The sequence below is a fragment of the Miniopterus schreibersii genome (assembly GCF_964146895.1).
Source record: "Miniopterus schreibersii genome assembly, chromosome: 10".
NCBI classification, from domain to species: Eukaryota; Metazoa; Chordata; class Mammalia; order Chiroptera; family Miniopteridae; genus Miniopterus; species Miniopterus schreibersii.
In genome coordinates, this window is record NC_138110.1 from 64,192,374 (window position 1) to 64,214,579 (window position 22,206).

At 48.1% G+C, this 22,206-nt stretch overlaps 1 protein-coding gene across 1 annotated transcript in view; it reads left to right on the forward strand.

Moving 5' to 3' along the window:
* Positions 1-6,429: 6,429 nt before the first annotated feature.
* Positions 6,430-22,206, forward strand: part of TMC2 (transmembrane channel like 2) — a gene marked incomplete at both ends in the record, with an annotated part of 40,516 nt that continues 24,739 nt past the window's right edge. The window contains 8 exons of the mRNA XM_081148337.1: positions 6,430-6,463; positions 7,070-7,117; positions 10,544-10,859; positions 13,702-13,854; positions 16,478-16,568; positions 19,995-20,076; positions 20,440-20,546; positions 22,098-22,196. Coding sequence (XP_081004463.1) covers positions 6,430-6,463; positions 7,070-7,117; positions 10,544-10,859; positions 13,702-13,854; positions 16,478-16,568; positions 19,995-20,076; positions 20,440-20,546; positions 22,098-22,196 — 930 coding nt within the window. The remainder of the gene's footprint in view (positions 6,464-7,069; positions 7,118-10,543; positions 10,860-13,701; positions 13,855-16,477; positions 16,569-19,994; positions 20,077-20,439; positions 20,547-22,097; positions 22,197-22,206) is intronic.

The window sequence follows — 22,206 nt, forward strand, 5'->3', positions numbered from 1 at the left end:
CCTGCAATAAGACATTTAGATGTGTGTGGGTGTGTTTTTCTGAGTTTATTCAGTTTGCCTTTTCGAACTCACTGCCCTGGCTCACAGTAAGAGGTCCACAGAGCTTCACTGCCATTCTGAGGTAAACTGCTTGGTTACACTTATATTCGCTCTAACAGTCAATTACTTTTGAGATCAGAGAACTGAGTCTCTTTTCATTATGCTGCTAGGAGTCATGTACTCACAACAGATGTCCACCTTGGCAAAAAACGTGTGGTCTGCTCTTTTGTCGTCGTCGTTGTTTCCCGCTTACACCGGCTGCTGTCCACCGGCGCTGCTGCCCGCGCCGTGTCCCCTGGCCGCCTGCGCTGCTGGTGGCCCTGGCTGCAGCGCCTGGCCCCGGCCTCCGCACGGCCAAGTCACCGCGTGGCCGGCAGGGGGCGCCCGGCAGCACCGCGGGACCCGGCGCTTCCCCAGCACGTGGCTCCCGGGGGGGGGGCAGCCGGGGGGGGGGGGGGGCAGCCCCGGGGCCTGTGCGGAGGGCGTCCGGCCCCTCAGGCTGGAAGCCGGGGCCCGCCGACACCAGCGCCCTCTGTCCCCCGGTCCCTTCCCGGCCTTTGCTCTAAGGCAGGGAGGACCAGGAGCGAGGGGCTGACCTGCGGGCCTGGGGGGCGCCCCAGAGCTCACGGGGCCTTTACGGGGGACCCACCGCACAGCGGGCCCAGAGGCCAAGGTCCGGTTCTCATTTCAGGAGCTGAGTTCCGCCCTGAAAGGCTCCCCAGATCCCCGGTGACCACAGCGGTTGCTTGGTCCCCGCTCCCCCTTCCTCTCTGGAGGCTAAGGCCCCACTGGTCGCTCAGGAGTCCGAACTGTTCACCCCAGAAGCTGGATCCGAAATTTTTTTTTAAATCCTCACCCTAGGATATTTCTCCCATTGCTTTTCAGAGAGAGTGGAAGGGAGAGAGAGACATGGATTGGTTGCCTCCCACGCGTGCCACCAGCCTGCAGCCCGTGCAACCGAGGCACCTGCCCTGGGTGGGAATCGAACCTGGGACCCTCCAGCCCCAAGGCCGACTGAGCCAGACCAGCCAGGGCTCCATCCCGAATTTTTTACCCAAGGTCTAAGTCCCTACCTTCGACTCCAGAGACTAAGATCGAGAGGCGCAGGCAATAAAAGCAAACACCAGAGGAGTGAGGACTCTCCAAAGAGGGCATAGAGATGGCCAGTAGGCCTGTGCACCAAAAGCACAGACAGTCCAAGAGTGAGGACTGAGGAGAGGTGGCCCAAATGACTGAGAGACAAATATTGTCCCCAACAGACATACACATCTCAGTGAGTGAGGTTCCCCTGTGTCTTTTCCAGCTCCCATTGCCGGGGTCCATGCCCACCAGCAGCCTTCCAACCACAGGGCTGGTAGTTTCCCAGGGGTGTTAAGACAGGGGAAATCTACAGCTCAGTCAAGGTCTTTTTCAGCACCCCAAACTGTGTGATGACCCTGATATTCTAGTTTACCAGATGAATAGTGCCTTGCTAGGGAGAGTGAGGGCTAGAAACAAAGTGGCAGGTGGAATTCCAAGCATTAGGGATGGGGGTCAGTCTGCCAAGGAACTTCAAGCTGTTAAGTTGTCCCTGTTTGACATTTCCCACCCTGGGCTCTGATACAACCACACTGGATTACCTGCAAACTATTGATGGCAAGGGATTGCACACTACAGCCCAGGCTTAGTGCTGCTCTGTGGAATAGAGTACAAGCTGCTCCCCTCCTAGAGCCAAAGAGTCCCCAGAGAGCACAGCAGAGGCCAGAGTGTGGAGGAGCCGAGGAAAAGGGGCTGGTCTGTGCCCTGGTAAAAGTGGGGCTTGAGATGCACCACAGGTCCCAGCACTGGGTTGTGAGCCACTTGACAGTGAGCAGGAATTCCACAGAGACCCCTCTGAACTCTTCAGAGCTCGGGGGTGTTTCTTTATAGCCCTGTCATCTCACTCAATCCCCAGGACCCTGTAGGAGTGGGAGCAAAATTATTTCCACCAAACAGATGAAAACGCGAAGGCATAGAAGTCTTCATTATCTTCCTTATGGCCCATACACAGTGGGGGGCTGAAGAGGGACTTGATTCAGGTGACAGCTATACGTATAGTTTGTCTATTAATTTAACACATTTGCTTGTACAGAGCATTCCAGTTATTCATTGTCCTTGTCTGAGACAGGAAGAAGCAACAGAATCCTGGCTCCCAGCTCTTTTTCCCATACTCTGCTTCCTGGGGTAGGGGAGTGCGGGGAGAGGCAGACACATAAAACCACGGCCTGGCCCAGCCGGGCGTGGCTCAGCGGTTGAGCATCAACCTAGGATCCAAGAGATCGAGGTTCGATTCCCGGTCAGGGCACATGCCCAGGTTGCGGGCTCCATCCCCAGTTGGGGGCGTGCAGGAGGCAGCTGATCAATGACTCTCTCGTCATTGATGTTTCTCTCTCTCTCTCTTCCTCTCCCTTCCTCTCTCTGAAATCAATAAAGATATACTTTTTTTAAAAAAAAGCATGGCCTAGATGCCATTTTTCTCGTGGCCTGTGTAGAGCATGTCCAGCCAATTTCTTGATCTACCTGGCTTATCTCTGGCAGGACCGTCCCTTGCCCTGGTGGTAATGCTCCCTCAGGTCCCAAATACCTGGGTGTAGGTCTCCCTTCCTAAGAGCCAAAATGGCAGAGACAATGCCAGCAGTTCCTTGCAAACAAGTCCCAAAGCTCTGTTCCACCTTCAGTGATGATGGAGTAAAGTGAAGGAACTAAGACACTGCCCAAAGGAGCGTTAGAAACACCCCGTTCCTAATGCACGCCCCAAGGCTTGCAGGGCTGCATGGCTGCCTTCCAGATCTCCACGGCCCTCTGCTGCCCTGCACCACAAACTGCCCCAGCAGGGAGCTCTTTGGTGTGGGCAGTAGGTGAGGGGCAGCGACCTGGCCACGCACCAGCTCGTTAGCCCAGCTAGGGTGTTACCTCCTGTCACCCGATCCTCTCCATTGTGCTGGTTTACAAGGTTCTGTGAGCCGCACTGGATGTTTTGTAAGCAGATACCCATAGCTAATTATACATATGTATTTTTAATTGGAGAGATAAATTAACAAGATGGCTCGAGATGCTTTCCCATTAACAAGGGCTTTTGAGACAAAAGCACCATCGGATTTAGATGCCCTGTGACTTTTGGTTGAAATTGCACGTGTTATTTTGTCGTTGTCATATTAAATTTTAGGGTTTTATTTTCTCAGATGAAGCCACACCCCTGAAAGAGAATTACTGCAGCACCATACTCAACCCTAGCAATAGAAATGTCCACCATCCTGATAAAATATTAAGAGCACACCACTCCAATATTATTACTCTTTGAAACAAAGAGTTTGAGTTGCATGCCCAAGAAATGTAACTCAAATATTAATTAGCTAAAGCTTGTGTTAAGCAGAATAAAAACAAGAATATTTTATGAAAAGTGAAAAGATGTTTCTGTGCCATCTGATTTGGTTTCACTGCCTTCAAACTAGATTATGTTTCTTAAAACTTGCAAGTGTGAAGTCAAGAGGTTTCACATTACAGACATGGTGAAATCACCACAAATCTTGATGAGGCAAAACTCCAGGGCAAAGCAGAGAAGGAATTGTCCCAGAGGCTTGATGAATCTCTTCAGACCCCAGACCTCACCTGACAATTATTTGGGATATAGTTTATTCTCAGAGATGGACTACCAACCCTGTTGCATCTCCCCAAATAAGAAGCAGAGCTTTTCTTCTGACAGGAAGTCTCTTGGTGGTCTCAGGTACATGACTTCTCATCCTCTGAAAGAAATGGACCACCTGCCCCAGGGGAAATGGTGTGTTCGAGTCCCTGTGCATCCCCCCACCTTAGAGCAGGCAGCAATGATGCAAGGAGAATGTTAACAGAATCAGGCATTTGTCAAAGTGCTGAGTTAGCCCCAATAGGCTTGGAAGCTCCCCAGGAAAGACCAAATAGGGACATCACTCTAACTGTGATACCCAAGCCAGTCGCCTGGAAAGACCTTGCCCAGCTGTGGCTGCCCCACATGCGTTGCACCCACCAGAGGCCACAGGCAGGATACCTGTTCTCTCCCACTGGTAGTCGCAGTGTGATATTGTGTCCTGTCTCTCCACGCCGAGTGGCTGGAGTTCCTTAAGGACGGCAAACCCTTTAGGATTCAATGACTGAGCATCACAGGGGCTATGCCCCACCTGCTTCTAACCCTCTGTTAGTTTGAGACCTGCTGTGCCCTGGATCGAAACTCTTCAGAGTTTTGTATCCTTGGAAGATATTTTTTATCCTTCAAGAATCAAAGGTTCTGCATCCTTAAAAGACAGTTGCAAGTCTCCTCCACAATCCTCCCAGCCACCCATTGGCCTCACCCTCCTCCCAGCCGTGCCTCAAACTTACCCACCAGCAACACCTAAAGACGCATAGCGGACTTCTTGCCCTGTTCCTGCTGTTACCTCAGCCCAGGAACCCTCCTCTGGCCTCTTCTCACCTTTTTTTTTTTTAATTTTTTTTTTTTTTTAATATCTTTATTGACTTCAGAGAGAGGAAGAGAGAGAGACAGAAACATCAATGATGAGAGAGTCATTGATTGAGCCCGCAACCCGGGCATGTGCCCTGACCGGGGAATCGAACCCTGATTGCCTGGTTCCCAGGTCGACGCTCAACTTCTGAGCCATGCCTGGCCGGGCCTCTTCTCACCTTTTAAAACTCAATTCAGCACACTGCTTCCTGGAGGTCTCCCCTGATCCCTCCCCACAAACAAGACTGGGTACCCCTTTTCCTGGAATTGTGGAGGGTCAAGACCTGTTTCACACTTGAAGGAACACAGGGTGGGGGAGTGGAGATAGAGTCAAATTGTCAAGTGTGGTCAACACAATCAAAGAGTCTTGGGAAGTGGGTTCAGGGCTAGTTTGGGCTCCATGGATACAAACAACCAAACTTTGTGTGTGTGCCTGGCCATCTGGGGATGAGAGCTCTGGATGCTTCCAATGATGATTTTTCTGTGCTTGTGAATCTTTCATAAGTAGGCACCAGAATGAGCCATCCCAAAAGTCAGTGTGTGTGTCAGTGAAAAGAGCAGCTTAAAGAGGGAGTAAGCAGCCCATCCTTGGAGGTAGTAGACTCTTGCTGGTGAGACCCCCTCGGTCCTCTAGTGGGAGGTAAGTAGAGTTTCTTGGCTTGCAGGGCACTGGCCTTGGGATCTTCCTGTGACAAAGAAGAGATGAGGCCTCTTTTCATGGCTACCACAGGCACACAGGGGTTGTGTCCCAGAACCCTGGTGAGATCCACAGGCCCCTTCTCAGAACATTGATTTTAAATCCATAAGATAAAATACTGAGATTATAAAGGAGACCAAGGATCCTGAAATAAGTGTCAAATCATTTCTTAAAATCTGTCATGTGACACATGTGCTTTCTAATAATTTAACAGCAAGATCTACTGGCAGGTCTATGACTATCATAATTTCAAAGCAGTGATAAGCATAATTGATATTTTGAGATAGCCCCAACAGCTTAATGTGCTATGAAAAGATCTGTAACTTCTATTGGGCACAGAATCACACATTCTTAGGAAAATGCTAAATTTCAGTTAAAGGCTAGGAAAAATAAAAATGTGATGTTTCCCCCATCCCTGTTTACAGAGCCACAAAGTTCCATCCATGACTCTAAGAGTTCCGGGGACCCCGGGTTAAGAACCCCGCACTCCAGAGCCTGTGACTGTCTTCTGGAGGGTCTACTCTGAAACTCTGGTCCTGATTGTTAAATCAGCCAAAGCTGCCCTTTTTGGAACTGGGCAGCAGTGGGCAGAGCTGCAATTGATAGGGTGAGCAGGAGGTAGGAATGGGAACAGTTCATTGTGGCCTCAGGACGCCTTACATCAGGATTCGGAGTGCAGAGTCTGGGGGCCCTGCCTAGACCTACTGATGCAAATGCCCAGTGGTAGTCCTGGGAATTTGTGTTTTAAACAGAGCCCTGGTGATAACTTTCACAAACGCCCTGATGCCTTGTCCCACCCAGGGACAAGATAGAGGGAAAGGGCCCTGGATGCTCTCCACACCTCCCCTGGCTGAGTGCAAATGGAGATGAGCAGCAGCTCCTGGCCCCTCCAGGGCCCCGCTCTTGTAAGTGATGCCTGAAAGGTGAGGCTACACCGCCTCTCTCCAGGGAAACCTGAGCTGAGGAGTGTGTGGCCGGATTGAAGGGCTGGGAACTCACCACCTTGCCTCCTTCATGCCTCTCTCCCACACTTCACCTGCCTCCACATTCAATCTCAATCAAGCCGCAGAGCCCTGGCTGCCCTTGGGCATAGGAAGGGAGGCCAACCACCATGAGGGCAGGAAATCACCCCAGGCTGAAGGCGTGTGTTGGCCATCAAGCCCTCTGAGCCCGAGTGGGGGCTGAGCCAGCTCTGCTGACCATGAGCCACCAGCCAAAGGGCCTGAAGGAGGAAGGTGAGTCTGTCCCCATGTCCATGGGGCCCACCCCAAGGAGTCCTGGGTAGCAGCAGGGGACAGGGAAGCAGAAAGGGTCTTTTAAAACACAGGGAACTGTGTTTGAGTTCAGGGCCTGACACCTGCTTGCTGAATGACCTCAGTCTGGTTATCCAACCTCTCCCTGCCTCGTCCATAGGATGAAGGCAGCCACCATTCCTTACAGGACTGTTGGAGGGATTTAAAATGACATGTGCAAAGTACCATGCGCAACATCTGTGTTAACATTGAAGACAGGCAGGCAAATTCCTCCAGGGTCTTTCAGCCTCCTTCTGTCTTGGTTTGAGTTGCTTTTCCTTGGCAATCCCCTCAGCAGATTCCTCTGTCTGTCTGTCTGTCTGTCTCTCTGGGGCAGCGGGCTGTGGGGATGTTCTGACCTTGTGATTTTTCCAGGGTGTCAGAGAAATGTCAAGACTGGGGACTCTGGAGCTTGTTAGTAAAAGAATGGGAGCAGGGTTCCAGCCGAGGCAGCTGTAAACCAGTGGAGGGTTCCCACAGGGAAATGGGGTGTCACAGGGAGGGGGACGTCCCAGAGGCCACCCATTCATCCCTGCCCATCTTTTACAGCAGGAGGTGGAGTGAGAGGAAGGTCCAGGAGCGGCTCTCCAGGCGCAGGTGAGGTGGGATGATTTGTTCAGGGGGGCCTGGCAGCCCAGCCATCTCCTCCACCCTCCTCCCCTTGTCCCCTCCCGTTCTTTGTAAGGAACCCTCCCAAGCAGGAGGTTTCATTGGAGAGGGGGCGGGTGCTGCACGGGGAGGGCCTGCCCTCAGCCCCAGGTGTCAGGGGAGATGTCCAGAGTTAGTGCCGCTCTGAGTCGAGCCTTGGGAAGCAGTGAACACTCACCATCCTGCGGGGTAGGAAGCTCACTGCAGGCAGCTGGCAGGTGGTGGAGCCGGGACCCACACCCAGGCCACTAACTCCAGCCTGCACACTCTTAACCTCCACAAATACCAGCAGCAGTGTGTGCTCATCCCCCTTCCCATCCCCAGTGTGGCCACAGCTTTTCTGTGAGCCATGAGGGCTTTCCCCAGAGGGGGGTTGACCTGCTCCAGGAAGCCAGAGGACATCACAGGCTGGAGAGAAGACCCTCCACTGCCATTAGGAGGGCAGAAGCCATGCCCACAAGGTGGCTGTCCTACACGTCATACCATGAGACGTGTTGTGGATACGATGCCATTTTCCCCTCCTCACATTCGTTCAGGGGGGCCTGGCAGCCCAGCCATCTCCCACTGGTAGGCGAGGAAGCATAATCTTGTGGAGTGATGGACTTTGGGGGGTTGGAAGAGATCTCCCCACCCCATTTTGAGGGGAAGGGACTTGTTCTGGCCCCCACCCTGGCCCCAGGGTCCACCTCATCTGTGTCCCCTGCCAAGTTCTTCCCATTTCACCCTCATTGGTGCCCCACTGCCTAGGGCCTGGGGCCTTGGTGAGGCAGCTCCATGACAAGGGGATGTGCAGGGGAGCCAGAGCTCTGGGCAGGAGGGAGGAGGTGTGAAGGCACCACTGGCATCTCAATATTCCAGCTGCCCCTTGGTCACTGTCTCTCCTCCCTACCCCACCTGCCTCCCCGTCCAGTCTTCACCTCCCTCTAGAGACATGAGTGCGAGCATGAGAAAGTCAGTCTCAGTGTGGCCGGATGAGAAAGGGGGTCAGCTCCATTGGTGATGGTTGTCTGCAGGATGTTTGAGTCTGGTTCTCCATGGCCCCTTCCCTATGTTCTACTCCAGTCACTGTCCCTCCTGCACGCATCCTGGCTCCCCTTCCACCCCAACTGAATGGGCTGGCCTTGTGGAGGTCACCTGTGGGCAAATGGTCCTTGGGAAGGACTGAAATGGAAAGTTGTTTTGCATGAAACACAAACATTTTCCTACTGAAATGTGCCCGCCCACACACACACACACACACACACACACACGCACACACTCCTCTACCCTGTGCCATTTTTCCTTTCTCTGAAAAAACAAGTATATGGGTCAGAATTTTTGCTTTAGGGACCCAAATGGTCAAGGGATGCAATGAAGTTAAGTAATGGGAATCCATTAAATAAACTGAAACCCAATTACACAAAGATTCCAATTAAAATCTCCTCTGGAGTCGTCTCTGAGGGGACCCGATATCCTATTTCTTCCATTTATATTCTACAAGGAGAAAAATAATCTCTGAGAAGACAAGGGTCTTTTCTCAAAATAATTATAATTTGTTATTCCATTAGTTGAAAAAAGACCTCTGTATTCTCAGATCACTGAGCCAGAGGGTGAGCTGGGCCCTCCAGCTTCTCCTGGGCCTATTTTCTGCTCTGAGTCTGGTGCGTAAATGTAGGGAGGCCTGTAACATGGAAGGGAGTGTGTGCTGGGCTTGGGAGTCTTCCTAATGTGGCAGCTGCCCTTCTAGCTCCTGAATTATGCCTTATGTAGAGTCCATTGAAAACTATGGCATGGGGTGGGGATCAATGTCAAAAAGCAGCTGTTTTCTGTGCTGAGGAGGTTGGGGGAAGATTGAAGGGAAAATTCAGGCCTGATTTCTACATTCCTCATGCATTTCATTCTGTTGGGAAATGAAATTACAACAGAAATTGTAGCTTGAAAAAATGTGTAAACCCCTCCCCAAAAGAAAACCATTGTATTAATTGATTGAGGACACAGAGTTCAGAAGACGGGGCAAACATATACTAAGAATTCAGTTCTTTCAAGCAATATGAAACCCACCTTAGATGAGGGCCCAGGAGACCCTTCTTAATCCCTTGCCCACTCTCTCACTTCCCTGCTCTCTCTGAGAACCTAGCTCAGTTCTAGGGCTCTCCTAGGGGTCACAGCTGTGGGGACACACACTGTCTCACACTCTTCGCATGTCTTTGGAGGGAGCGGATTTGTTTCTGTCTCCATCTCTCCTCCGAGACGGGGCTGAGCCTCCCATAGCCATGGAAGAGCATCTACAAGACAAGCCATCTCTGACTGGCTGATGCTGACCAGCTTCCTAACTTGGATGAGTTATTATTACATTCAAATAATCTTTCTTTACATTGTTTTACCGAAGTCCCTTTTCCCATAGGAGGTGAGAAGGAGAAGAGAGAGGTCAGGGGAGGACTGGGCTGAGAAAATCTCAGTCTGTTGCATTTTACATTTAGATCAATGACACATTTTGAGTTGATTTTTGTGAAAAGAATAAGGTCTGTGTCTAGACTATTATTATGATTTTGCATGTGATGTGATGTCCAGTTGTTCCAGCACCATTTGGTGAAACATACCATCTCCACTGAATTGCCTTTGCTCCTTTGTCAAAGCTCAGTTGGCTATACTTATGTGGGTCTCTTTCTGGCCTCTCTGTTCTGCTCTGTTGGTGTATTTGTCTGTTCCTTCACTAATACCACACTGTCTTGATTATTGGAGCTTTATATTTAATCTTGATGTTGGATAGTGTCTGTTGACCAACTTCATTCCCCTCCTTCAGTATGATGTAAGCTATTCTGGGTCTTTTTGAAATTATTCAAACCAGCTGACCCTAACCCTGCCTACTCAGCCTTATCCGTTCCTTCCCTTGGGAACCACACAAAGGCTCTTGCCCACAGTTCCCCTCTCCCCCTCTGCCTTCTGGCTAAACCTGCGGCCCTGCACCGCAGTGCTGAGGAACAGGGCCTGAACCGACTGCTGCTCTCACCTCCTCTCCTTTCTCTCATGCCAGGCAGGGGCTCATGAGCGGGAAAGGCCCTGGATGGAGAATGGAGCCAGGGAGGCCCTTCCTGTCTCAGTGGTCCAGCCTTACCAAACGGAGGCTCCCAGACTTGGCCTTGACCCCGAGGGTCAGGAGATGATTCAGCTCTGACTCTAAGGGACTGCACACCCAAGAAGAGGAAAGGCATGTGCCTAGATCTCTACCTGAGGATAGGCAAGAGTGTGTAGGAGTGCCAACCGGTCAGAGGGAGACCTTAACTCTCATCCCAGGCCGGATGCTCCAAAGAGGCTTTTGGAGCCAAAAGCTCCAGGAAGCATCTTGAACATTTGATTTCTCACAGCTGGGGTACTGCCATTTTCCTGCCCCTGCAGGTGACAGGTCTGGGAGGAGATCCTCCAGGAAGCAGGCCCCCAAAGCAGAGGGTGTGGCAGGCAGGCGCGGAGGCCCTGCTGGCCAGAAGGAGCGAGCCAGGGGCAGCCCCAGGCCAGACTCCCCCAGGAGGAAGCAGGTGGAGCACAGGCGACGTGGAGAGAAGCTGGGGGAACAGGAGCGGGGCACAGCCCAGAGGACCCGCGAGGGGAGGAAGAAGAGAGATGGGAGGGCATCCCTCAAGGAGCAGAGAGCATCCTCAAGGAAGAAAAAGGAGGTGCCGAGGAAGGAGATGTGGAAGCAGCTGAAGAAACGCAGGTGTGTTGTGACTCTGATTCAGGCGTGGTTTTTTGTTTTTTGTTTTTAAAATTTATCTTTATTATTGAAAGCAATACAGAGGTCCCCAGGTGTGTTTTCAATTGTGCTTTCCTTCTCCTACTGGTCTCTCTCCCTCTCCTGATGAAGGCCTGATGCACCCCCCCTCCCCAGCCTTGTAAATAGGCAGCCCCTGCTCTCTTCTGCTTCTCTTTGCCCCTGCCCACTTCTCCACTTCTTAGGCAGAAACTGGAGGGGGACCACGCCGTCCGGGTGGAGTGGTCACTGGGCACTCTCCACCCAACACCTCATATCACACCAGAGCAAGCGGAAGTTTCGAGTGGGGAGGTGAGATGGCAGCAGGCTGGGACAAGATTCCAAGCCTCCTGAAATCCAGCGTGTGGCTCACCACAGCTCTTGCAGAAGAGCTGATATAAATGAACAAAACTAGATTTCGGACTGACTCATTGGAGGGCTTTAAGTGTACCATTTCCCCAACCTGGACCTGTGCCCTCTTCTGTGAAATGCAGCGTTGATCTAAAAGACCTTCAGGGGTCCTGCCAGCTCTGAAGTTCGAGGATTTGGGATGTGCTTTATCTGTTTTGTTTCCTTTGTTCGTTAGCACTAGCACACACTGGCTGGTGAGCAGGACCAGCTTTCAGAATCAACAAGCCAGGATTTTAGTTCCATGGTTTGCTCCCAATTTTGATGAGACAGTTCCCTCTCTTTGCCTCCTTCTTGTGCTTTGCTCACTTCTCAGGATGTTTGAAGAATCTCTGTTGGTAACATGTAGGGAGGCTTTTGAAACAATTGGAGGTATTAGAATTATGGTGGAGCTGACGCTCCTTCCCACTGGGTTCCCACAAACTCCCTTTGACCACACCTTCAGTCGTTGTCCATGGTACCTCTCCACCTTTACAGAGATGGGACTCAGGCCTCAAACAGGGCCACTGATTTCTTCTGTCAACCATGTCAGCCCTTGTTGGTTCAGTTACAGCTTTTGTCTACTGTCTGGTTGTCCCTGGACACAAGCTAACAGGGTAAAGAATGCATAGTGCCCTTAGAAGCTTAAAGAGAACTTGAATGCATCGTCAATGGGCCGTGGAGTGTCCCGAACTTTAGAGGGAGGCTGCACCATCCTAAATGGACCACAGGTGTCTGGATGGTAGATGCAAAGTAGAGGGTACAGGCAAGGGCTCATTCATGCCCATGGCAGGGCAGAGAGAGATGTAAAAGACTCGGTGCTGTTCCCCAGGTGCTGACAGGCTAGTAGGGGAGATAGGACATGGGCATCAATCACCATAAGACAAGGCAGAAAGCAATATGCATACGAGAAAAGATTTGACGGGGGGCTGGGGCACCAGGGTTCCTCCACAGAGAAGATAAGCATTCCAATAAGGCTTTTGAAGCAAAGGTGGAATTGGAACGAGCAACGACTGAATGCCCCCCTGATTGAGGGAACACCCCATGCAAAGACCCAAAGGCAGATATCATGGGGTGTACATGAGGTGTGCAAAAGAATCCCTGTGCTTTAGGCTTTCAGGTCTTCAAGGGCTAGGGCCCCTCCTCTCCACCTCCCTCCTTTGAGTTCTCTGATGATCCTCAGGAGTTCATCAGAAGCTAGAACTTATGGAGACTGCTGCAAACTGGTCTCTAGAACCTGCGGTAACCCAAGCCCACATCCTGAAGTTTCCATTAATGAACCTGCTGAGAAGGCTGCTCAGGTGGAACTCTTCTCCAGCCCCTCCCTTACCCCTACATCCCTGGCAGCTGTCAACTCAGCTGAGAGGCACTGTTCTTAGGACTAAAGGAGGCTGTGAGGAGCACACGGGAATCCGAACTTGGTGGCAGCTGAGCACATAGTCCTGTCTGTGGGATGCTGCAGGTCATCACACCACAAGGCTTCCAGCCGGAAGTTCTCTGCAGCTGTGCTGTCCAATACAACAGCCACTAGCGACGTGCTGGGCACTTGAAATGTGGCCAGTGTGACCAAGGAGCTGAATTTCCAATTCAATTTAATTTAAATTTGGTGTTAATACAGAGTTGACACAAGAGATAGTAAATTACTTAACTTGGACAGACAGATGTAGTTTGTAGTTTTGAAATCAATTTTACTTTGAAGCCAAAGCATTTCATTTCATATATATATATAAAACTAATTTTGTCAATGCAGATATCAAAGAAAATTATATTCTGCTACTTGATTCATTTATCAGGAAACTTTTAAGTATGTCTCAAAAAATTGGGGTACATGAGTCTACTTTTTCAATTATAAATTTTATGAAATTCAAATATAGATCAAATACGTTTAATGAAAATTTAATGTCTGAATTGACAGGCACTGTGAGTACAAGATGAATGCCAGATTTTGAAGACAGTACAAAAAGAATAGAAAATATCTCATTAATAATTTTTATATTGATTACATGTTGAAATTATAATTTTTTCATATACTGGATTAAATAAAAGGCACTATTAAAATTAATTTTACCCATTTCCTTTTACCATTTTAATGTGGCTACTGAAAAAATTGAAAATTACAGTATGTGGCTTGCATTATGTTTCTATTGGGTAGCATGGTGCTAGAGTGTGGTACGTGGGTAGTACTCAGAGAAATAGAATTTGAGGAGGCATTTCACCCAGTGCCTTGAGCTACAGGACAGAGCTGTGGTCTCTTCTGACAGGAGGTGAGAGTCACTGAGGGCTCCTGAGTGGGGGCAGCCTGTGAGGGGTGGTCAGAGTTTTGGGTGTCAGGTGCTTGGCCCATGTGTCTGGCTATGGTCTCCTCTGATCGCACACTCTGCCCCTTCTCACTCTGCTCTGCTCCACCCTGGCTCTCCTCCAGATCGCCTTCCTTGGCCTCCAGTGCCTCTGGTGGGGAGTCTCTGTCTGAGGAGGAGCTGGCCCGGATCCTGGAGCAGGTGGAAGACAAGAAGAAGCTAATCACCACCATGCGCAGCAAGCCCTGGCCCATGGCGAAGAAGCTTACAGAGCTCAGGTGAGCGGGTGGTGGTCACCAGGCTCTCTCAATGTCCAAAAGGTTTACAGAGCTCAGGTGAGCAGGTGGTGGTCACCAGGCTCTCTCAATGTCCAAAAGGCTCCACTCCTTCTGATGGACATGCAAGTCCCTTCCTCCTCTCCGCCCCAAGGGGGCTTGGCAAGAAGGGGGCTTCACCCTCCCACTCTCCCTTGGTCCCCTCCTGTCCCCAGCACATGCACAGTGCTGGGGGGCGGGGGGGCGTTACAGGCATGGCAAGCGTGAGCAGTGACTGTTGACTGAGGCCCTGCTGTTTGGCCAGCATGGAGCAGGGCCAGGCTGGGAGATGGCACCATGGTGCTCCAGTCTCCCCCCAACCTTTCCACTGCCTGGCTGCCTCTCCATCTCACTCCCAACTCACCTGGTGGCTTCTGCACTTCCCTCTCAACCCAACAAAGACATGCCTTCTTCTGGGGGCTTCCTATGACCCTCCATCTCAATAGATTCAGACCTTTCTTGTTTTAAGTACCCAGAATCTCCCCATGTATTGCACACTCACACTCATAGAGAACAGGGAGGGGACCTGTCTCAGCTACTCACCATCCCGAATGTCTAACACAGGGCCAAGTCTGCAGCGGTGCTCCGTGAACACGCTCTAGCCTTGTACCTGTGCCCCTGAGTCCTGTTTTCAACTGAGCCACTTCTCTGGTTTCCATATGACAGCTGGCACACCAAGCATTTTATGATTCTTGAGTGTCTACTGCATTTTGAGCAAAGAGCAGGAGCCACATTGCTTAACTTCTCTACTAAAATATTCCCATCCATAATTACCATTTCCCCCAAGTCTTTCCTTTGTGTTTCTGTCACAGGGTTGGGGGTCACACCTCCTTTCCCCTTTCCTCTCTAAAAAGCCATTTTCCCCCGCTCCTCTCACACCTGAGTTTCTTCATGGCTCAAGTCAACTGCCTCCCCCTGGATTATGTAGAAAACAATGGCAGTTTTATTTTAACTCTATTTACCCCCAACTCTAACAAGGGTCCTGGCAGAGCTTACTCCACTGTCACTACACAAATCATTACGTCATCTCCTATGTAGCTGCAGGAAGAAATGCCTCCCCAGGTGCCTCCAAGCCAGTGCTCACCACAGAACCTTCTGGGGTGATGGAAATGCGCTGAGTCTGCACTAACAAAGTAGCCACATGTGGCTCTTGAGCACTTGAAAAGCAGTTAGTGCGACTGAGAAACTGAATTTTTTTTTGTTTTATACTGGTTGATTTAAATTTAAATCATCATGGGTGGTGCAAGATGAGCACCGGATTTTGAAGACAGTACAAAAAGAATTTAAAATATCTGATTAATTTTGATATTGATTACATATGGAAATTGTAATTTTTAAAAATATATTGGATGAAATGGTGACGGTTTGCGCTGTAGGTACCGCTCCAGGCAGTGGCTTCTTGTTTGTCTGGGTCTCTTCTCCCTGCTCCCTCAGGGCCTGTTCTCCCTCCTGTTATCCAGGGCAGAACAGCCATCTGTCACTCCAGTAGAGCCTCGTCCCCACTCAGGTGTCACCTGAACACATCTTTTATTAACAGTGGAAAAAGAGCAACCTTGATGCTTATGGAAATGAGATCCCCAGCTGGCTGGAAGTCTCAGGGACCATGAAAATCCCCCAGGGCTGTTCAGCTGCCCAGAGAAGTCTGACATCCCCTCCAGGCGGGAGGAAGAGTTCTGCCCTTGGTGAGGGTGGGGATTGGCTAAGGCCTGAAATGCTGGAATTGTCTCTCTCGCTGGCTCACTGAGGCAGGTTTCCCCCTCTAACAGTGGTCTCCTCCCTCCAGATCTCCCCTCTTTTTCTTCCCTTCCGCAAGACTCCTTATCCCAGACTCAGTTGTAAAGCTCTCCAGCCTCTGGGGCTCCCCTCCAGCAGGTGCCTCTCCCTAGAAGGTTCCTGCTTTCTCCCACCCCACCTGGCCGCTCCCTACACCCTAAGACTCAGGCCAGCACTCAGCTCCGTCAGGCAGAAGTGCAGCCGGTGCGTGAGGCTCTGTTCAGGGCCTCCCTGGGCTGAAACCAGGGCATCAGCAGGGCCGCGGTTCCCATCACAGGCTCTGGGTCCCCTTCCAAGCTCACTGGTTTGGGGCAGAATTCATTTCCTTCTCTTGCTCTTCACATGGGGCCCCAGCCACAGAGGCTCAGAAATTCCTCCGCTTCTAATTTCCTTGACGTTCCCTCCTGCCGCATCTCTCTCTGGCTCTTCTACCTTCCTCCTCTGTTTTTAAGGGCTCACGTGATTACATTGGACCCTTCCAGATAATCCAGAATCATGTCCCTATTTTAAAGTCAGTAATACACCTGCAAAATCCCTTTTGCCACATCCATGTGTGTACCACCAGGGGGCAAAGGTCACAGAGGCCAAAATTCTGCCTACAGGTGCCTGCCCTGCAGCAAGCACTGTGTTTGCATTTGGGAAATTTCGGGGACAAAACAGACAAAATACCCTTCCTTCATGGAACCTATATGATACTCAACAAGCCGTATAAAAACACAGCTGTCAGCCACGTCGGCACCCTCATAATTCAGATTTCTTTTGCTTGGGTGTTAATTGAATTCCTGTCCCTGCCCCCCTTTTTTTTTCTAACCAGGGAGGCCCAAGAATTTGTGGAGAAGTATGAAGGAGCCTTGGGAAAGGGGAAAGGCAAGCGGCTCTACGCCTATAAGATGCTGCTGGCTAAGGTGTGTGGCGCAGAGGCTGCAAACTTCTGAACCGGGGCGACTATCACAGGCGCCTCCAGCCTCCCCATTTGTGTCCAGCTCCCCCAGTATCCTGAGCGTGAGGCCAGTTGATTCCAGTCACCCAGGAGTGGAAAGCAGCTTATTCCATCATTTTCTCTACACTTACCTGTGAGGGTTGCAGTCTATAGGAAACTTGTTTCTTCTCCAGTGAAGACCTAGACTCATTAAATTGACACTGTTAAAACCACTGGGATCTTACTTCCCAAACCTTAAACATTGTTTGATGATTCATCTGTTTTCACATGTTCCCTGGTTATTGGCGTATTCAAGTTTTAACTTTTTCTTGGGGCCATGTTGACATTTTATATTCTTCCAACACGTGATCATTTTATAAGGTCTTCATATGTGTTACCAGAAAGTTGCAGATGGTTGTCCCATAACTTTTGTAATTACTTTCTATATATATTGGGTTTGAATTTTTTTGTTCCTAATATTATTTTCCTCCTTTTTCAGTTTTAATTGCCTGACAACTATCTGTGAGTCATTTTATTAATTTTATCTAGAAACTATTTACCACTTAACAACTGCACACTCAGATCTTTTCTTTCCAAGTGAGGAGTGCGGTCTTCGACTATATCTTTGATAAATGATTTTGTTCAATTATGTTTCTATTCCAATAGTTCTAGCTTCTTCCTTAGAAAAGGATTTCTGCCCATCCTCTGTCCTCTGTATTTACCTTCCCTCACTGCTATTAATTCTTTGCTCTCTCTTTGCATTCTCTGAAATTTCTCAGGTTTATTCTCAAGATCGTTTAATCAGTTGTTTTGTTTCAATTATAATATAATGTTTATTTTCATTCTATTACTGAACTTTTAGCTACCTTGTAAGCCTTCCACACTTCCCCTGTATCCTTTTTAATTATTATTATTGATTTTAGAGAGGGAGGGAAGGAGAGGGAGAAACATCAATGTGAGAGAGAAACATCAGCCGGTTGCCTCCACCAGGGATCAAACCCACAACCTAGTATGTGCTCTGACCAGGAATCGAACCTGGTTTTCTGGTGCATGGGACAACATTCTAACTAACTGGGCCACTCTAGGGCCACCTATATTCTTTTTTTATCTCAAATTTCTATCCTTTACTCTAGAAGCCATATTTCTTGTACTCTATTAAGAATGCTGAACCATTTCTCAAAATGTATTAATGTATAAATGCTTTCCAAACATTCTGGAGAGTGGTGTCCCGTTTTCCTTGCTCCACAGTACTATTTCTCAAGCCTCATTGGTTGTTTTCTTTAAAATATATATGTATATGTTTTTATTGATTTTAGAGAGAGAGGAAGAGAGAGAAAGAAGGGGAAGAGAGAAACATTGATGTGAGAGAGAAACATCAGTTGGTTGCCTTCTGTACACACCTCGACCCCTGACTGGGGACCCAACCTGAAACCTGGGTATGTGCCCTGACCTGGAATCAAACTGGTGATCTTTTGGTGCACAGGATGACGCTCAACCAACCGAGCTGCACCAGCCAGGGTTCATTGGCTGCTTTTAGTCATTCAGATTTCATCCACAGACAGGATGTATAGCTTGCCTGTGTCTTGTTCAGTCACTGAAATCTTTTGTCCTTTATAGCTGGAGAGAAGATGACAGGCACAACTAATACCCCAGTCCTGGGGCAGCAGCTACCATCTCACCAAGCTCTGAGGAAGGGTGTGGGGGGTCTTCTCCTGCCCATGCCCCATCCCAGTTTTTTATTCTCTAAGCCAATGAAGGATAGAGAGCTTCAATGCAGAGCTTCTCCAGGCCTCCCTCTGCCTCTGCTCCACCTCCAGGGCATCACTTTTCAGGCCAAGAAGCCTACAGCGTTGAGGGGCTGTCTGATGGTTGCCAAGCAACCAACTGGCGAGCTGTGTCTCCAGGGGCCTCGCTTGGCATCTTTCATTACCCCTATTGGCCTCAGCCTTGCAAGCCTATATTTTGTACTGATTTTATCAGCACCCTGACAGGAGATCCATCTCAGAGGAAGACTCACATTAATAAAGCTTTTGAGACTGATATATAAAACCAGATGCTAGGCTATTAATTTACAAGGAGAAATAACTAATACAAGAACTGGAAAACTTGAAGTCCACATCAGCAATGCTTTTTTTTTTTTTTTTTTTTTTTAAGTAGAGTTAGTTATATGGAAAGCTAAACCATAATCCCAATTCCAATCTATTAATTTGCAATGAAAAATTACTGCCATAGAAGCCAAAATACTCAAAGCCCAGGTGATGGCCAAATGCTCTCCTTATACACAGACCTACATGGGAGGCCAAATAAGCCAATGATGATTTTTGAGCACAGAATCAGAACTAAGGAAAGTAGATGACAGTGGGACTGAAGTGCCCAATATCCACTGCCTGCCATTCCCCACAGCCCTCCCTTCCAGTCTCAGGGCTATCTTTGCATTGTCGACCAGTCTTTTGCCTATGGGCCTCTCTTCTCCTTTCTCTCTTCTGATGGGCAGTTTCCTTCCTATTGAGTAATCACTCAATTAGGATATGGTCAAAGCCTTCAGGTCTGGAAGCCTGTCTGATTCCTTCAGACAAGTTTTCTCTTTCATCTTCAGTGAATTTACAAGGGAAAATCTCATTTCCTTCATGAACAAGTTCTTAGGAGACCTTTGTAATGATAGAAATTGATCGTAGGCTCTTTGCCCTACTACCTCTTTGCTGTTTTCTATGAATTTTTAAAATTCCGAATGGACTTATTTCCAGGGGATGAGGTTGTGGGAAAGCAGCCCTGTGAAGAGCTGACAAATTTTCACCCAGCCTGCAGACAGACAGCCACTCAGGTTTCTGATTGGTACAAACTCTGAGTGCTGGAACTAGGAAAAGACTGTGAAAGGGGCATGATGCCTTCCTCACTTTTTTTCAGAAAACACACACACACAGCAACAACAACAGGATGTTGTTTCACTAGGAGAAGAATAGGAAGCGCTGGGCTGAGGCCTCTACCAGTCCCACCAGCATTGGTTTAGCAACAGTTCTTATCAGATTTAGGCACTTGGCTGTCTGCCAAATGTGCTGTGAGATTTCTCCCCCTGCCCTGAATTTTTGTTTTAAGGTAAAGGAAGCTGTATCAGAGGTTGCTAACCCATTTGATCCCCCATACCAGAAATTATACACAAAACTTCTCAATTCATATAAAAACTGTCCAAACCTGAAATTTTATCAGCCCTGTAGACAAATGCAAGGCATTGTGTTACCCGGGCTTCTCTCTCACTCCATACCTGACTTAAAGTGAAGATTTAACATCTCTGGCAGCCTCACCCACATGTTGACCTCATATTGACATGTCAACATCAACACGTGTCTCCAACATGCCCCGCCAGGCCCCAAGGCAGCATGTTGATGAACTGAAGGTATTACCTGTCTAATTTCAGAAATGGGTCAAGTTTAAGAGAGACTTTGATAATTTCAAGACTCAATGTATTCCCTGGGAAATGAAGATCAAGGACATTGAAAGTGAGTATTTTGGTGCCATTGCTTTCAGCTGATTTACTGAAGGGTTTTTCAAGGGTGGGATTGTGTTCTTGACCATGTGATGAGATTGTTTTGCAGGTCGTGTTGTATCCGGGAAAAGGATGGGCTTTGGACTAGCAAGACAAATATTTAAATTGTGTTTCTTCACTTTCTGATTATGGGAGGTTAGGCGGATCTCTTAAGCCCATAGAGCCTCAGGTTATTTTTTGGAAAAAGACTGTGGAGATCAGGATTCCATTCCACAGACTGATGTGAAAATCGGATCCATCACACACAGAAAGTGCTCAGTAGCGATAACTTCCTCCTGCTGCAACATTTAAGTCCCTCCCTCTTTTCTCTCTCCAGGTCACTTTGGCTCTTCAGTGGCATCGTATTTCATCTTCCTCCGATGGATGTATGGCGTTAACCTTGTCCTTTTTGGCTTGATATTTGGTCTAGTTATAATCCCAGAGGTAAAAAAAGAACTTCGTACATCTTTGGATAGTGTTGAGACTTATCATGACCACCATCTTCATTTATATTAAATACTCTCTGTTTTACACAGAATCAATCATTCATTTCAGATTCTCATCACATCAATTGCCCAGATAGCTCAGTAAAAAAAAATAATAATAATATGTTTCTGAATTAAGAGGTGGGCCCTACATTTTCTACTTCTCATTTTACTTTAAGATCAGTGGAGAATTAATATCTCAGGGGTTTTTTTCTCTTTTACCCTAAAAAAAAAAAAAAGAGAGAGGGATAGAATGTATTATATCATAATTTATAACCAAAAAACATTGGATTTGAATAGCATTCCTCACTATTCTTTCAAATATAATCCTATTGTGAATATAGGTAGATCCTTGCCTATCAGTGAGCAATTGAGAGACAAAAAAGGAATAAGTGACTTGTGCAAAGTTACAGAGGGTGAGATAGAAACATCAGTGATGAGAGAGTCATTGATCGGCTGCCTCCTGCACACCCCCGACTGGGGACCAAGCCCGCAACCTGGGCATGTGCCCTGACCTGGAATTGAACCCGATCTCCTAGATCCTAGGTCGATGCTCAACCGCTGAGCCACGCTGGCCAGGCTATGAAATAACTATTAACAAATTTAACAAGTTAGACTATTTCTCTGAGAAACATTATAAAGCATTACAGGACAAAAACACAACTAAATAAACAAGAGGACACATTCTTGGAAGTAAAAACTTAATATCATAAAAAAGTCAATCCCTCCTAAATCAGTATGTAAATTTAATATAATTCTAATTGTTTATAATTAGTGATGCAAATACAGGCATATATGTAAGGGTATTAATATTAGAATTGTATACACATGAAGAACTAGAAATACTCTAAATTCCAAAATTTGTTAGGTGAGTTTATACTACATACATATGATTAGATATTCTGAAGTCATCTTATTTTGAGAATATCATATGACATAGGAAACTGGTCATAAAATAATATTAAGCTAAATAATCAGACTGAAATATATATGAAACTCAGAAGTAACTGAAAGGAAATATGTGACTATATAACGGTCATTATCTTTAAGATGGGGAGGCAGTAGATACTTCTTAAAATGCTCTTCTTTACTTTTTCACATTTTCTGCAATAAGTGTGTGTTACTTGTAAAGTCAGGAACATGATTGCCCTGGCTGGTTTTGCTCAGTGGTTAGAGCATCAACCCTCAGACTGAAGGGCCCTGGGTTCGATTCCAGCCAAGGGTACATACCTCGGCCCCAGTTGGGGAGGGTGGGGGAGGCATCTAATCGATGTGTCTCTCTCATATCAATGTTTCTCTCTCTCTCTCTCTCCCTTCTACTCTCTCTGAAAAAGCAATGGGAAAAATATCCTCAAGTGAGGATTAGAAAAAATAATAATAAAAAAAATTAAATCTGGAACATGACTGATGTCGTTTAAAGAAGAAAATGTGTGTGCCCTGTTCTGAGTAGGAAAATCTCCGTGTGTTTGTATTTTCTCCATATATAACTGTGTCATCTGTCCCCACGCAGGTACTGATGGGCATGCCCTATGGAAGTATACCCAGAAAGACAGTGCCTCGGGCTGAGGAAGAAAAAGCCATGGATTTTTCCGTCCTTTGGGATTTTGAGGTACCATTGC